This window comes from Bos indicus x Bos taurus, chromosome 13, assembly GCF_003369695.1.
Source record: "Bos indicus x Bos taurus breed Angus x Brahman F1 hybrid chromosome 13, Bos_hybrid_MaternalHap_v2.0, whole genome shotgun sequence".
NCBI lineage: Eukaryota > Metazoa > Chordata > Mammalia > Artiodactyla > Bovidae > Bos > Bos indicus x Bos taurus.
Window position 1 is genome coordinate 19,123,251 of NC_040088.1, and position 14,808 is coordinate 19,138,058.

Here is a 14,808-nt window from a genome sequence, read left to right on the forward strand (position 1 = left end):
TGAGAAGGGGCTTCCAAGGCGGAAACTCCAAATTCCCTGACAATCTCAGCATGAGACTCTGGGATTGCTCCTTCATAACTTTGCCTCCTTGTCCCTTGTGTGCTCTCTCCCCTCTCATACTTTTCTGTGTTGCCAAAAATGGTGATGAGTTTTGCTAGATGTTAGTTGGAAAGAATAGACACCTTAAAGAGAGTGGGAACACAAGCCACAAACTGGGGAAAGATATTTGCAACTCATTCAACTAACAAAAGATTGGTATTCAGAATTTATCATGAGGAATTCCCTGGCACTCCAGTGGTTGGAGACTCTGAGCTTCCACTGCGGGGGGCACGAGTTCAATACCTGGTCAGGAAACAAAGATCCCACGTGCCTCATGGTACGGCCAGACAAACAACAAAAAAGACCAAAAGCAACAATAGAATTTATCGTGAATTCTTACGCATCAGCAGGGAAGAGACAGTTGGCCCAGTAGAAAAATGGGCAGTGATAGGAACAAGCATTTTACAGAAGAGAGACAGATGATCCATAAATAGAAGATGCTTAACTCCCATGAGAATGTGCATCACTGCAAACGTATTACTGCGGACACCTTTTTGTATCAGTGGAGTAAACCTATTTTGTTTTCTAGTTGAATATGCGCCTTCCCTGTGACCCACACCTATGGAAGCATTTCCTTGAGGACTGAGGCACTAGTATCGTGGCCTAGGTCACCTGTAACCTGTGCCCAGGCATGCTTGTGGGGAAGCTCAATTCCAGGACAGTGATTCTTTTATTTATTTATTTTTGGCTATGCTACGTCTTCATTGCTGTGCAGGCTTTCTCTCGTTGCAGCGAGCAGGGGCTGCCCTCTAGTTGCAGTGCACAGGCTTCAGTAGTTGCAGCACGTGGGCTCAGTAGTGATGCTCGCAGCCACTAGAACACAGGCTCAGTAGTTGTGGCACAAAGGCTTTTAGTTGCTCCATGGCATGTGGAATCTTCCTGGACCAGGGATCAAACCTGTATCCCTCACATTGGCAGGCAGATTCTTAACCACTGGACCACTAGGGAAGTCCCCAGAACAGTGATTCTTAGAAATAAAAACACTAAATTGAAGCCACAAGGGTGTGAAATCAATTCAGTGGATCTACCAGCTAATAGAAAAGATCAAAATGTATTGTGTAAGGGTAACTCAGTTTTTGTTTCATGTGTATACACATATTTATGCATTCACCTATGTATATTTGCTAGGTTGTGATGGAAAATTTATTTTTTACTCTTGAATATTGTCAGAATGGTTTGGAAGCCACTGCCCCAGAAAAACTTCTGCACCTGTGCATCAAGAAACACATAAGAACGTTTAAAGCATTATTGATTAAGAGCCTGAAATCTGGTGTCTCTGATCCATCAACAGGAAAATGGATAAATGTCCTCTATTCCCACAATGGGATATTATACAATGAATGTTGCTATAAGCAGCAACATAGCCAAATCATAGAAATTATTGATAGAAGTCAGTCAAAGAAGATGGTCTATAGTATATCATTTTTACAAAGCTCAAAAATAGGCAAACTCAAATTATACAAAACTTTTTTCAATGAAAAAACAATAATAAAATTCAGAATAGCGGTTACCTCTGGTAGAGAGGCAGGGAAATGTGATAGAAGAGGCGCACATAGCTGTTCACTTTGTTTTACTTTGTGGCATATATTACACCAAGTATTAAATAAAAATTAAAATGTAACCCAAACAAGTGCACCTGAAGAGTGGGAGGGCCTGGGTTGTAACCCTACACCCTAAGTTAGCCAGGGCTAGAGGAACTGATGAGCTGAAAGTTTTCAATAATAACAATAGCCAACATTTATTGTTACTATTGTTACTGAGAAGCAAAGGTGGAAGAAATTGTTCTCAAATACCCCTCCACAGACAACCAGAAGTGGGAGTAGGATTCAGGAGGGCTTCTAGGAATCATCTATTTGTTCATGACATGTTTATTGAGACCCTCACTACCAGGTTCTATGCACTGAAGCTCTGGAGAGAAGGTAAGACACACCTCGCCCTCAAGACAGTGTCAGTTTATTTGGGAAATTATTTGGGAATAGAAAACTTCGTGTGATATGTGCAGTGATAGAGAAATACCCAATCCAGTGAAAGTTGAGTAAATTTATGGGATGAGGGGTAGCAGGTGTTATCTGAGGAATGTCAGGATGCTTCAAGGAGAGAAACTCATGTGATGTGTGTGCAACATTTGTGGCTCTTAAGAAAGGAAATGAGAATATAACCAGATAACAAAAAGCATTTCATTAAACTCAGTACTCACTCATGATAAAAGCTAGGAATAGAAAGAAAATTCCTTAAGGTGATATTGACTATCTGTTAAAATTTACAGCAGACATCCAACTGAACCTGGAACTTTGGGAATACTTCTATTACAGGAAAAGGGGAGAATGTCTACTGTCATTTACTCTCGATAATTGGTTACATAGGCAGGTACACAAGGAGACGCCTTTGGGAATGTTCATTGCTAATTTGTTTAATAGTGAAAAGTTGTAGTCCACCTTAACACACACATATTGTAAAAGGAGAAAGATTGAATAAATCATAGGGTAAAACAGTGAGAAATGAATAAAGCAGACTTATTTGTATCAATAAAGTTAAATTACAGTGTTGACTGTGAAAAATAGGGTATAATATGTCAATCACACTGGATGCAGAACAAAACTATATTTTTGTTTATTGAGGTATAATTAGTTTCAGGTATACAGCTTAGTGATTCAAAATTTTAAAAAATTATGCTCTGTTAAAATTTATTTTAAGAATTTATTTGGCTGCATCTGGTCTTAGTTTTGGCACATGGGATCTTTTGTTGTGGCACATGGACTCTAGTGTGGTGTGCAGGGTTGATAGTTGGCGGCATGCAGACTTGGTGGCTCTTAGGCATGTGGGATCTTAGCTCCCTGACCAGGGATCAAACCCTCATCCCCTACATTGCAAGGAGGATTTTTAACCACTGGACCACCAGGAAAGTCCCTAGGTTATACTCCATTTAAAGTTATAAAATACTAGCTGCATTCCCTGTGCTATACGTTATATCTTTATTTTATACATAGTAGGTTGTGAACAATAACATGTATTTTTGTGGAAATATTTGTAAGTGTGAACGTGTAGAAATAATAGAGTTCAAAGTAATGGTTACCTCTGAGGGGAAAGAAGTGAAGGCTACTGGATAGGGACACACAGGGGCATTCACCTATGTTTAAAATATTTTATGTCTTAAAAAGAGAACATCTGTGGCAATTTCTTATTCATAAAACTTGAATGGTAGACTTTTTTTTTTAAGCCAAAATGGGACATATGAGCAAAGGTAGAGAATACAAATAGTGGCTCTCAAAGGGTTTAATTCTCAAACCAAGACTGCTAGGTAGATTAGTTCTGTTTAACAAATGAGAAAACAAAGATTTAAATTCCATGACTTACTTAAGGTTGCACAGCTGCAAATTGCAGGAGCTGGGATTTGAACCTAAGTGGTATAAATACCAAGCTCCATTCTCAGGGGAATGCAGTAGAGCGGCACATTCAGTCTCAAATGAACTGAGCATGGGAATTGTTTTGTTTGTGTCTTTTGTAGGAAATGATCCGACTAGATGAAGTCCCCAATCTGAGTTCCTTAGTATCCAATTTTGATCAGCAACAGCTTGCTAATTTCTGCCGGATTCTGGCTGTCACCATTTCAGAGATGGATACAGGGAATGATGACAAGCATACACTTCTTGCCAAAAATGCTCAGCAAAAGAAGAGCTTGAGCTTGGGGCCTTCTGCAGCTGAAATTAACCAAGGTAAACTCTCTAAGTTGTCAGAATTTTGACACTGTAGCACTGAGATCCCTTCCTAAATCTTTTCTTTCAGTATTTCTAGAGATTTGACTCCCATGTGAGGGCTCCTTGGGTCCACTTAGACTGTGTAAAATTTGTGTGTATCTGTTCATTATTTTGGGGGACCAAGTCCATAGCCATCAGATTTTTTAATAGTTCCAGAATTTCAAAAAAGTGAAGCACCATTATTTATCAAAATTAAAAGTACATATATCTTTTGTTCCACTACACTTTTTCTGGGTCTTTATGCTATATGCAAAAAATCTTTGGTCATTACTTTGCTGACAAAGGTCAGTCTAGTCAAAGCTATGGTTTTTCCAGTAGTCATGTATGCATGTGAGAGTTGGAGTATAAAGAAAGCTGAGCGCCGAAGAATTGATGCTTTTGGACTGTGGTGTTGGTGAAGACTCTTGAGACTCTCTTGGACTGTCCATCCTAAAGGAAATCAGTCCTGAATATTCATTGGAAGGACTGATGCTAAAGCTGAAACTCCAGTACTTTGGCCACCTGATGCAAAGAACTGACTCATTGGAAAAGACCCTGGTGCTGGGAAAGACTGAAGGCAGGAGGAGAAGGGGATGACAGAGGATGAGATGGTTGGATGGCACCACTGACTCGATGGACATGAGTTTGAGCAAGCTCTGGGAGTTGATGATGGACAGGGAACCCTGGCATGCTACAGTCCATGGGGTCGCAAAGAGTCGGACATGACTGAGCTACTGAACTGATACTGACTGATGCTATATGCTATGTGTGTGTGTATATATGTGTGTGTATGTTTCTCTGTACAGGGAAGATCCCCTGGAGGAGGGCATGGCAGCCCACTCCAATATTCTTGCCTGGAGAATCCCCATGGACAGAGGAGCCTGGTGAGCTACAGTCCATGGGGATGTGAAGAGTCAGATACGCCTGAAGCGACTTAGCACTTGTGTATATACACACACACACACACAGAAAGATATATACAGTCATACATTAGAGAGACTGGAAGTTCAGTTCCAGTATCTGCAGCACTGTGAGAAATACTGCAGTAGAGTCACACAAACTCTTTGGTTTCCCAGTGCATATAAAGGTTATGTTTACACTCTACTTAGTCTATTCAGTGTGTAATAAGAGCACTATATCTAAAAAAAAGTACATACTTTAATTAAAAATATTGCCTAAAGTGCTAGCCATTATCTGAGCCTTCAGAGTTATAATCTCTTTGCCTCAGTGTTGATGGCTGCTAACTGATCAGAGTGGTGGTTGCTGAAGCTTGGGTAGCTGTGGCAGTTTCTTAAAATAAGACTGCAGTTTGCTACATGGATTGACTCTTTCATGAATGATTTCTCTGTAGCAGGCAATGCTGTTTGTTGGGATTTTACTCATAGTAGAACTTACTTCAAAATAGGAGTCAATCAAAAAAAAAAAAAAAAATTGGAGTCAATCTTCTCAAACCCTGCTGTTGCTTTATCAACTAAGTTTATGTAATATTCTTAAATCCTTTGTCATTTCAGCAGTCTCTTTTTTTATTGAAGTATAGTTGATATACAGTGTGTTAGTTTCTGCTGTACAGCAAAATGAATCAGTTATGCATATACATACATCCACTTTTTTAAGACATTCTTTTCCCATATAGGTCATCACAGAATACTGAGTGGAGTTCCCTGTGCTATACAGAAGTTTCTTACTAGTTATCTATTTTATATATAGTAGTGTGTGTATGTCAATTCCAGTCTTCCAGTTTATCCCTCCCCCGCTTCCCCCTTAGTAGCTGTTAAGTTTGTTTTCTCCATATATGACTCTATTTCTGTTTTGTAAATAAGTTTATTTGTACCTTTTTTTTTTTTTACTTTTAGATTCCACATATAAGGGGTATTATATGGTGTTTATCTTTCTCTGGCTTACTTCACTCAGTATAACAATCTGTAGGTCCGTGTTGCTGCAAGAGGCATTATTTCATTTTTTATGGCTGAGTAATACTTCATTGTGTATATGTACCACATCTTTATCCATTCATCCATCAGTGGACATTTGGGTTGCTTCCATGTTCTGGCTATTATAAATAGTGCTGCAATGAATGTCCTGTTGTATGTATCTTTTTGAATGATGGTATTCTCCAGGTACATGCAGGGCTTCCCTTGTAGCTCAGTTGGTAAAGAATCTGCCTGCAGGGCAGGAGACCCGGGTTTGATTCCTGGGTTGGGAAGATACCCTGGAGAAGAAAATGGCAACCCTTTCCAGTATTCTTGCCTGAAGAATCCCATGGACAGAGGAGCCTGGAAGGCTACAGTCTGTCGGGTAGCAAGAGTCAGACATGACTTAGTGACTAAACCACCAGATATATGCCCAGGAGTGGGATTGCAGGATCTGACTGGTAGCTCTGTTTTCAGTTGTTTAAGGAAATAGAGGTATACATAGTAGTCAGCTTTGGCTACCATAACAGGATAGCATAGACTGAGTGGCTTAAACAACAGAAATTAGTTTCTCACAGTTTTGGATGCTACAGGTCCAAGATGCAAGTGCCATCGGCAGCGGTTTTGGTGAGGCCTCTCTTCCTGACTTGCAGATGGCCTCCTCCTCACTGTGGCCTCAGTGTGACCTTCTCTCTGCACATGCACAGAGAGCTCTGGTGTCTCATCCTCTTAAATAAGGATACCATTCCTGTCAGATTAGGACCTCATTTTATGATCTCATTTAATTACCTCCCTAAAGACTCTGTCTCCAGATACAGTCATGTTGTGGATTAGACCTTCAACGTAACAATTTGTGGGGGGACACAGTTCATTCCATTATAGTGTGGAAGGCTAAAGTGTGTAGGATGTTGCCAAAAAGTTTTTGTTTTGTTTCTAATAAACTGTGGCTGTGAAATAGTTTTCTTGACCAGCAAAATGATGATTTATCTATCTTCCTGCCCCTCAGTTAATAAAAATGTTAGAGCACTTTATAGGCTGCTCAGAAACTACCAATTATCTCTTCTGTCGATTCAGATGGAAACAAATGGATCCATCTGTGGGGAAAAGGTCTTTCAAATTTTAGTCAGAGATGCAAATAAAGCCTCAGGCCTGGCAATTATCAATTTATAGGTGACACTGAGATGAGAGGGGCTGATTTATACAACATGTGAGCTAGAATGGAATTCAGAATCCTCTCAGAGATCTGGAAAGCAGGGCCTCAACTGCAGCAGAAAAATTTACAGGAATATTTTGGAAATACTGATGTTTTAACAAATAAGAGAGACAAGGTCTGCTTTTGCAGAAATTATTGGAAGTTGTGGATGTTTTAATTTTCAGCTGGTTTAACATTAGCCAACAGTGTGTGTGGTAGCTACTGGTAAAGCTGTGAGAAGTACAGATTGTACAATGCTGGGGTTGCCAGTCCCCTGAGATTGTGCATAAGTTGGTGAGTAAAGTGAGGCCAGTGAGTGTTTTCTGAGAAGAGACTCCATAACTTTGATCAGCTTTCATCATCAGAGAATCCATAACATTCATCAGAGATGAGTGACTAACAAAAGCTCAGGACCCTGTCGGGTGGGAATCAGTCTCAGAATCCTAAATACTGGGCAGGTCACATCTGAATGGCTGTGTTTAGTGTTCAGGGTGTGTTGACTAGGTCTTAGGAACTGCCCTCCGAGGAACAGTTAGGAAAACTGGAGCTGTTTACCTGGAGAAAGAAAATGTGACTAAAAATCCATGTTTTTGAAATTTTTCAAAATTAGAAATTTTTAGAATTCAAACTTATCATTTATTTTATTTTTTGTGGGGGGAAATCTACAGTTGTGTTTTTTTTTTATTCACAAACTACAAGATGAATAGCAGGTATACAGCAGAAAGTTTGTTCTCCTCCCAGTGGTGACGTATCACCAGTTTCTCATCTGTCCCTCCAGAGATGCCCAGCCACGGGGGTGGAGGAGGGAATGAGAGAAGACTGGCTCCTTTCTGGTTGTACTGATGATGATGTAAAATAAGCACCATGCTGCCTCTGACTCTTTTCAGATAACTTTATCTTGCAAAGCATCCCATCCCAGTACATGTAGAATTACCTGATTCCTTTTTACAAGTGGGTAGCCATTGTATGGGTGTACCGCAATTTATTTAATTAGTCCAGTGTTGATGGAAATTTGGTTTCCCTCGTCTTTGTTCCTACAAATAACATCTTTATGTATAGAGTTTAATGTGCTGGATATTTGCCTTTTAAATGTTGATAGATGTTAACAAATTTACCTTCCATAGAAATTACTAGTTCACCTTCCCACCCTGTATACCCTTCCCAGTATAGGGCTATTTTAGATTTCTTGATATTTGTCAAACTTGATAAGTAAGAAATGGTATCTCAAAAGAAACAAATGTAAAAACAAAACCAAAAAATTCTATCCCAGTATATTTTTGTTACTTGATGTGAAAGTCACATTAAAAAACCAACCACTTAGTTCAGTGACTTATAGTACCTTTGCAGTTTGTGCGGCCACCACCTCCATCTAGTTCCAAACCATTTTCCTTATCCCAACAGGAAACCCTGAACACATTCAGCAGTTACTCCCCAGCCCCTCTCCCCGCACCCCGTGCTAAGCGGCCTTAGTTGTGTCCAGCTCTTTGCGACCCCGCCAGGCTTCTCTGTCCATGGGATTCTCCAGGCAAGACTACTGGAGTGGGTTGTCATTGCCTTCCTCCAAGGGATCTTCCAGACCCAGGAATCAGACCCCTGCATCTCCTGGGTCTCCTGCGTTGGCAGGCAGGTTCTTTACCACTAGCGCCACCTGGGAAGCTCTATTCCCCCCAGCCACTGGCCATCATCTGCTTTCTGTCTGTGGATTCACCTATTCTGGGTTTTTCATATAAATGGATTTTAAAAATGTGTGACCTTTTGTATCACATCTCATACCTTTTTCACTTATCATGATGTATTTGAGGTTCATCAGTGCTGTTAAATGTCAATGTTTCATTCTTTTTTCATTCTTTTTTGTGTGTATATAACAAAATTTATAATTTTGTTAAATACACAGAAAATTTATACACATTACAAAATGTGTATCTATTGATGGACATTTGGGTTAGTTACACCTTTTGACTACTGTGAATAGTGCTGCTCTGAACACATGTATTTGTTCGAGCACCTACTTTCACTTCTTTTGGGTATGTATTGGGTTGGCCTAAAAGTTCATTCAGATTTTTCTGTAAGATCTTACAGAATGAATACTTAGGATGGAATTGCTAAGTCACATGGTATAATAATTCTATGTTTAACTTTTTGAGGAAAAGTTAGTTTAAATATAGTTTTATTTCATCTTTGTTAATGAAGTCATACATTATTTTATAGTCAGTCACTAATTTGTAGAGGATGGAAAGAGGGCTAAGATGATTTGCCAATTTCTGCTGGGACTAAATTCATATGACATAATCCTCCTAACTAGTTATTTTGTTTTTATTTATTCTATTTTTAAAGAACTTTCTTTAAAGTTGTATTCTTCTAGGATTTATTTTAAAATTTTTTGTTATGGGACTCTTCACACATATAAAAGTAGAGACATGTATCTAACAGTATAATGATCCCTGTTTACGTATTACCTGCCTTCAGCAGTTATCAACTGATGGCCTGTCTTTGTCTCTACCTTCCTTTACTCCTCCCTTCCTCACTTTGGATATTTTGAAGCAGATCCCAGACGTTATAATATTTCACCTGCCTATATTTCAGTGTTTCTATAAGATGGTGATTCTTGAAACACAACTCTTAATACCATATTATACTCTCCCAAAGTAATATTAATATCTTGATATTTTGAAATATCTATTTGTTAATTTTTTATTAGCTGTTACATTTTCATGGTTCAGAAAATTACAAATTCAGAGAGGTGTTCACTGTAAACTTCTCCTCACACTTTTCCCAATGGCCATATTCTCTTTGCCTTTGGCAACCACTCTTTTCTGTCCTTCCAAGATTTAGTATATCCACAAGCAAATAGGCACAGACATTAGCTTTATTTTAAAGAGGGTTAATTTTTAGAGCCAAGATTTGAACCTGAATTCCCTGCCTTCAAAGTTTATTACGCTGTTTATGCTGACCAGAGTTTCTGTCCTACTCATCATGGTGAGTACAGTGGGACTGGTGGAAATGGGAATTGGGTGGTTAAGCTGCTTTCTTTACCTTAAAAAAAAAAAGGACTATCATTTTTTCTTCCGGGTGTGTGTGTTGTAGGAAAATCAGATAGTTAAGTAATTTTAAAAGAAGTATTTGTATCCTTTCCTACTTAGGAACAGCCACAGTAAGTACTTTGGTATATATCCTTCCATTCTTCATGTGTGTGTATATATAATGTGCATATTTTAAAGAAGAAAACTTTAAAATTTAAAGACATTGGGCTTAAGCCAAAACAGTTTAATAATTTACTTCTTTAAGAAGTAAATTAAACACCTCTTTAGAGTTGCTATATAGACATATGTGTCATTGTTTGTAGTATGTGTGTATTGTGCTCCACTGCATGGATATATTGTATTTAATCGATATGCTGTTAATGAACATATAGTCATCTGTGACTTTCGCTGTTATAGAAACACCAGTGAACCTCTCTCTACAGATATCTATCTATCTATCTATCTGTAATTAATTATTTCTTCATGGTGAATTCACAGAAATGGACCTCTAGCTCAAAGACAGAGAGAAATACAGGGTTTAAAGGTTACTCCAATTTATCTTCCCACCAATTGATATGAGAGAGCCTGACTCCCTGCACCTGCTAAAATTGCTCTTATTTCTCTACCTTTATTACTGTTTTACCTTGGGTGGGCATTTCATTTTAAAAGGAAGTTCTAACTGCTGTCAGCTTAAGAGTCATTCCTCTGGGTGGGATGCAGGGAGTGGGAGGCAGGCTCAAAAGGGAGGGGATATATGTATACATAGAGCTGATTCAGGTTGTTGTACAGCAGAAACTAACACAACATTGTAAAGTAATTATATTCCAATTTAAAAGAAAAAACCCCAGAATTTTCACTTAAAAAAAAAAATCATTCCTCTCATGCAGGTGAGGATCTGGTTGTCTGTTGAGAGCTGTAGTACTGGTTTCTGTGGTCACATTTCTTCTCTTGTTTTTCCTCGGCAGCGGCCCTCCTCAGCATCCCTGGCTTTGTCGAGCGGCTATGCAAGCTGGCAACTAGAAAGGTGTCAGAATCAACGGGCACAGCCAGCTTCCTGCAGGAGTTGGAGGAGTGGTACACGTGGCTGGACAATGCCTTGGTGCTAGATGCCCTGATGCGAGTGGCTAATGAAGAATCTGAGCACAATCAAGGTACCCGGGGCAGGTCTCCTGAGAGGTGGAGAGTGTTCCTGTGGGTTCCTAGAGCCATTCTTGACCTCTTTTCCAAGGAGAATAAGTTGAAATTGACTCAAAAAAGAATCTCCCTCAGGGCGGTCCTGAATCATGATTGTTCAGATTTTAATAGCAAATGACAATTTCTTGGAGCTCCCTCAAAGCAGACCTGATTTCAGGGACAGGACCTTTATTACAGAACCCAAAGGACCAACTGGAAAACCATTACCAGAACATTCTTAGCAACCCAGAGGATCTTTCTCTGTCTCTGCTTCTTTCTACACATTTCTTTAGTCTTCTCCGTTCTCCATTCTGATGAGTATGCCGCCTGGAAATGTGTGGACTCCTAGTCTCAGCTTCAACTTCTCGGTGAACTGCTCTGTTTTAGATGAGGTACTCAACCCAAAGCATTTGACTCTGGGGTCAAATTGTACAAATACAGGAATTCCCACTGGAATCATGCAGATAAAAGTGAAGGGAGGAGTTTCATTCCTGGGATACACAACAGCAGCAGCAACAGACATCCATATAAAGTCTGTGGAAATTGTTCTCAGAGCATGCAGCGAGTAGGGAAACATTTCTTCCAGAAAAAATCTACTAAGATTGGGAACCTTGAGAGCTTGTGATGCTGGAATTTCTACTTGATGCAAGTTCCACTGTAGGCAGGTGTGGCCAGAAAGACAGGGCTCTCTCAGCTCCCAGATAAGGATACAGAATCTCCCTGGGAGGGACAGGCTCTCATTCCTTCTAGCTCCAAATGGAAGAGGCTGAATTCTTGATGAATACAGCCACGAGGGCAGAGGTTCCTTTCCTTCTCCCTTCCTTTCCCTTCCCATTGTACAATGTGTTGATTTCATACATTTATGTATTGTAAAATGATTACCACTGTAGCCTTAGCTGACACCTCTATCCCATCAGATAATTAACATTTCTTTTTTTCTGGTGAGAGTATTTAAGATCTACTGTATTAGCAACATTCAGGAATATGATAATGGTATTATTAGCTATAATCACCATCTTCTCTATTGGACACCCAGAATTTATTTATCTTATAACTGGAAGTTTGTGTTCTTTAACCAATAACTTCTCATTTTCCCAACTCCTAACCACTAGTAACCACCACTCTGTTTCTCTGAGTTCAGCTTTTTTTAGATTCTACATATAATTGATATTATACAGTATTTGTCTTTCTCTGACTTATTTTACTTAGCGTAATGCCAGGGGCTCCTTCCTTCCACCTACCTCCATACCGTATTCATAGCTCAGAAGCTTGCCCAGTAGACCAAGAATTCTGTGGCCCTTATCACCTTGCCCCAGTTCACTTGTGGAACAAAGGTTCCACCACATAGAGAGAGGCAGGCTGAGAAGACAGTGGAGGCTATCAGTCCTGCTCAGAGTAGTAGCACTGAGATTTTGCCAGGCGGAGAGGTAATAGGTAAGAACAGAATGTTGGGAAGTTTGAGCTCAAGGTCATTCTCAGAAACAATGTAGATTTTTTAAGAAAATAAAAGGACTTATTTTTAATTGAGAAGTAAAAGTCAAACCATATGCCAGCTAGTTCCCCAGAGAACCAGGGAAAGAGGTGGCTGAGAAGAGCTTAAAACTGAGGTCACAAGAAACCTCAGTCTCAAAAACTACCCCTGCATGAATTTAATTGAATCAGACTCTGGAGCAATTTATGCCTCAAGGCTTTGTCAAAAACAGTAGAGTGGTCAGCTAGCAATTAGTGGAGCCTGACAGCTGAGTTTCGTATCAGATGAGGCAGAAAGTTTAACAGAGAGATGAGGGAAAGATCCAGACAAAGAGAGCCCTGCTAAAACACTGTCATCCAGGGACACATGCCCAAGGCTGGCAGAGGGGCTCATCAGTCCTCAGAGAAGCAGACTTGACCACAAATGGCTAGGCAGGTCACTAAACAAGAAAACAACAAATCAGTCCTCAGAGAAATAGACTTTATCCCCAAGTAGCTAGGTAGGTCACTAAACAAATAAACAAGAAAACAACAAATCAGTCCTCAGAGAAATAGACTTTACCACAAGTGGCTAGGCAGGTCACTGAACAAACAAGAAGACAACAACATGCCCTGAAAGGAAGAAGGGGAATCAGCCTCAAGAGTTGCTATAATATTTACCCAAAATGTCTGATGTTTAACAAAAATTGAGACATCCAAAGAAACAGGAAAATATGACCCATACATAGGAGAAAGCAGGCAAAAGAAATTGCCTGTGGAAGAGCTCAGATGTTAGAATTAACAGAGACATCATAATTATAGTCAAAGAGCTAAAGGTAACTATGCTCAAGAAGCTCAATGAGTCATCAAATAGAGAATATTATTAACCAGATAAAAAAAGTCAAAAGGAAGTTCCAGAGATGAAAAATACAATAACTGGAATGAAAAGTTCACTGAGAGAAAGGAACAGAAAATAATATTCAAAGAAGTAGTTGCTGAAAACTCCCCAAATTTGATCAATGTATACACATCACATCCAAGAAATTCAAAGAACTACAAGTAAATAAACTCAAAAGAATTATACCCAGGCACATCATAATGAAAATGCTGGAAGACAGAGAAAATCCTGAAAAATATTTAAGCAAAGCAAATAGCTTAAAATAGCAAGAAAGAAATGACTCATCATGCCCAAGATTATCTCAATAAGATCATCAGAAATGATAGCAGCCAGAAGGGAGTGAAATGACCTACTCAAAGTGCTGGGGAAAAAAACTCAGCCAAGGATTATATCCAGTAAAACCTTCTTTCAGAAACGAAGGTGAATCCCTCAAGGCAATAAAAATAAAAACAAAAATAAACAAAAGAGACCTAATCGAACTTATAAGATTTTGCATAGCAAAGGAAACCATAAAAAAACAACAACAACGAAAAGACAGCCTATGGAATGGGAGAAAATATTTGCAAATGATGCAACAGACAAGGGCTTAATCTCTAAAATATACAAACAGCTCGTACAGTTTACCAACAATACTACTACTACTAAGTCACTTCAGTCCTGTCCGACTCTGTGCGACCCCAGAGACAGCAGCCCACCAGGCTCCCCCGTCCCTGGCATTCTCCAAGCAAGAACACTGGAGTGGGTTGCCATTTCCTTCTCCAATGCATGAAAGTGAAGACAAAGTGAAGTTGCTCAGTCGTGTCCAACCCTCAGCGACCCCACGGACTGCAACCTACCAGGCTTCTCCGTCCATGGGATTTTCCAGGAAAGAGTACTGGAGTGGGGTGCCATTGCCTTCTCCGTAACAATAAAACCCAATCAAACAATGGGCAGAAGCCTTTAATAGACATTTCTCCAAAGAAGACATGACAGATAGCCAGTAGGCCCATGAAAAGATGCTCAACATCACTAATTATTAAGGAAATGCAAATCAAAAGTTCATTGAGTCCCACTTCATACTGGTCAGAATGGCAATCATTAAAAAGTCTATAAATAATAAATGCTTTAGAAGTTTGAAGGAAAGGGAACTCCCCTACACTGTTGGTAGGAATGCAAGTTGGTGCAACCACTGTTGAAGACAAGGTGGAGGCTCCTCAGAAAACTAAGAATCACTGTATGGTCTAGCAGTCCTGTTCCAGGCATATAACCAGATGAAACTGTAATTCAACAGGGTACACGCACCCCTGTTTACAGTAGACAAAAACACGGAAATAACCCAAATGTCCATCAGCAT

General features: G+C 39.6%; 1 protein-coding gene across 3 annotated transcripts in view; it reads left to right on the forward strand.

The window, feature by feature from the left end:
• TRPC4AP (transient receptor potential cation channel subfamily C member 4 associated protein) overlaps positions 1–14,808 on the forward strand; it is a 69,259-nt gene that overhangs the window by 33,240 nt on the left and 21,211 nt on the right. For all 3 annotated transcript variants that reach the window (XM_027558721.1, XM_027558722.1, XM_027558723.1), the window contains exons 7-8: positions 3,605–3,812; positions 10,921–11,106. In XM_027558721.1, the coding sequence (XP_027414522.1) occupies positions 3,605–3,812; positions 10,921–11,106 (394 nt within the window). The remainder of the gene's footprint in view (positions 1–3,604; positions 3,813–10,920; positions 11,107–14,808) is intronic.